Raw genomic sequence first — 1,965 nt, forward strand, 5'->3', positions numbered from 1 at the left:
AGTCATGTTCAACATTGAACTGACAAGTGGGTCCAATTTGTTAAAATAGAATTTATTTGCATGGTCTGAAATCCGGAAGGACTTTTATTCCCACCATTCACGCTACTCTACTCTACTCTTTCAGTAACTTTCTCTCTTTAGCCTAAAATTTCAACTACACCTTGTCTTTTTTAATCCCTTTTCACATACGTACATAGTCATCTTCTTCTTTTTTATTTCCGCATCATGGTATCAAAATAATCCAAATGAGAGTTTAGAAAGCACATTAAAAAAAAAAAACAACACTTGTGCAGTTGCTTAATCTTTCTTTTTAAGAAAGCAAAGGGAAAGGGATAACACAGAGGTTGATCAAAACCCCAAATTATAGAATTACAAAAACTGCAATTAGGACCAATTCATACAAAATCTGTTAATTAGCAAGGAGAGCCTTTCCTGCAGTTAAGTGAACCAGCAGTTTTGGTGATTGCATTGACAAAAGTAGATGGTCGTGCGCTCAGGCTTGAAGCTCTTGCATAGGTTGAACTTGAAGAAGCACCTGCCCCTGTCTGGCGGAAAAATGCTCCATTGAGCAATAAGTCTCCCTTTGATCTCCAGTTCCAGTTTCTCCATTCATTCTCTGGAGCATCTTCATGTTTTGTCACCTCTTTCTTAGATCCATCATTTGGTGCAAGAAATCTATTTCCTTGGCTGTTTATTGTTGGGGATGCACTCCCTCCAATCGCATACATTTCCCAATGTGTGTAGTCATTGTTCACCACATGAAAATATCCATGCCTGCACCTTGGCATTCTTTGGACTAGTCCTTCTCCAAAATGATTAAAAGCAATAGTAACTTGCATATCTTTGTCTTGAGTAAAGGAGTCACTATGCCCCAAAAGCATAACTTTATCATGATGAGTAAAGAAGTTGTTAGAAATAGTAATAGCCGTTGATCCATGTATGGCATCAATTAGACCATCATGACAATTAGACAATGAACAATGATCAACCCAAACATGCTTGCTACCAAATATAGCTATTCCATCACCATCCGATGGAGTCCACATTCCATAATGATGTGGTGAGTTTCTTATATAACCACTCCCTCCTGGCTTACAATCATGTATGTTCAACCCATGGATTATTATATTAGTAGCATCATGAACAGTTATGCATGGTCCACCTGCAATGTGAACACTAGCTCCTCTTCCGTCGATTGTCTTGTATGAATTCATCACCAGTTCTTTCTTCAACTGTATTACCATATCCCTCTTGAATATAATCCACAATGGTTCATCTTGAATAACACCATACCTTAAAGTTCCCGGCTTTGGGGTCACCGGATCATCATCCCCGGCGTCCGTCACCTCATAAATTCTACCATTTCTTCCTCCAATGGCGTCCTTCCCAAACCCAATTGCACAATCTGCTAACCTCTGCCTGTTCTTCTCCCAGTTGGGGTCGCACCGCCAGCAGTCGTCGATCGGGTTTCCGGTTCCACAGGAAAGATAGGAAAGCTTCCTCCTGGTTTCGTTGATCTTCCTGCATAAAAATTATGAAATATGAATAACTAATTCTTAAAAAAAAAAAAAACATGATTTAGAAATACATTATAGGTCACCTATGTACTTCTTCTACAACAAGGTCGGGGTCATGAAGTGGGGAAGAGAAGACGAGAGGAGTCAAAAGGGAGAACAAAAAGAAGAAGAAGAAAAGGTTAGACATTTTATCTTGTTGGAGGAGTGGAGTGAGCTGAGGGAAGAGAGGATTATAAAGGAGGTAAAAGCCGTGAGTAATGGCGTGATTAGTACAGATCGTAATTAAAGGGTCTTGGGTTTGGTATTCATCAACTGTTGTTGTTGGTAGTTTAAAACCGTTAATCAAGCCCCCTCCAAAGTCAATTTTTGCTCACTATAATACTTCCATTGTGTTCTCATCTATCCATCATATCTTATACTTTTTCTTTTTTCTTTTTGCATTCTTACA

At 39.0% G+C, this 1,965-nt stretch overlaps 1 protein-coding gene across 1 annotated transcript; it reads right to left on the reverse strand.

Moving 5' to 3' along the window:
• Positions 1–240: 240 nt before the first annotated feature.
• Positions 241–1,756, reverse strand: LOC136232045 (probable pectate lyase P18). The gene is made up of 2 exons (XM_066021085.1): positions 1,601–1,756; positions 241–1,521 (listed from the first exon to the last, which is right to left on the reverse strand). Exons 1-2 carry the CDS (start codon positions 1,702–1,704, stop codon positions 414–416), a joined length of 1,212 nt encoding a protein of 403 aa, XP_065877157.1. The 5' UTR covers positions 1,705–1,756; the 3' UTR covers positions 241–413.
• Positions 1,757–1,965: the final 209 nt, after the last annotated feature.

The sequence above is a fragment of the Euphorbia lathyris genome, chromosome 6 (assembly GCF_963576675.1).
Source record: "Euphorbia lathyris chromosome 6, ddEupLath1.1, whole genome shotgun sequence".
NCBI classification, from domain to species: Eukaryota; Viridiplantae; Streptophyta; class Magnoliopsida; order Malpighiales; family Euphorbiaceae; genus Euphorbia; species Euphorbia lathyris.

Coding starts and splice junctions, on each gene's coding strand:
- LOC136232045 (XM_066021085.1), bottom strand. CDS start 1,704: ATGTCTAACCTTTTCTTCTTCTTCTTTTTGTTCTCCCTTTTGACTCCT. Junction 1,522..1,600: donor GTTGTAGAAGAAGTACATAG/GTGACCTATAAT, acceptor ATTTTTATGCAG/GAAGATCAACGAAACCAGGA.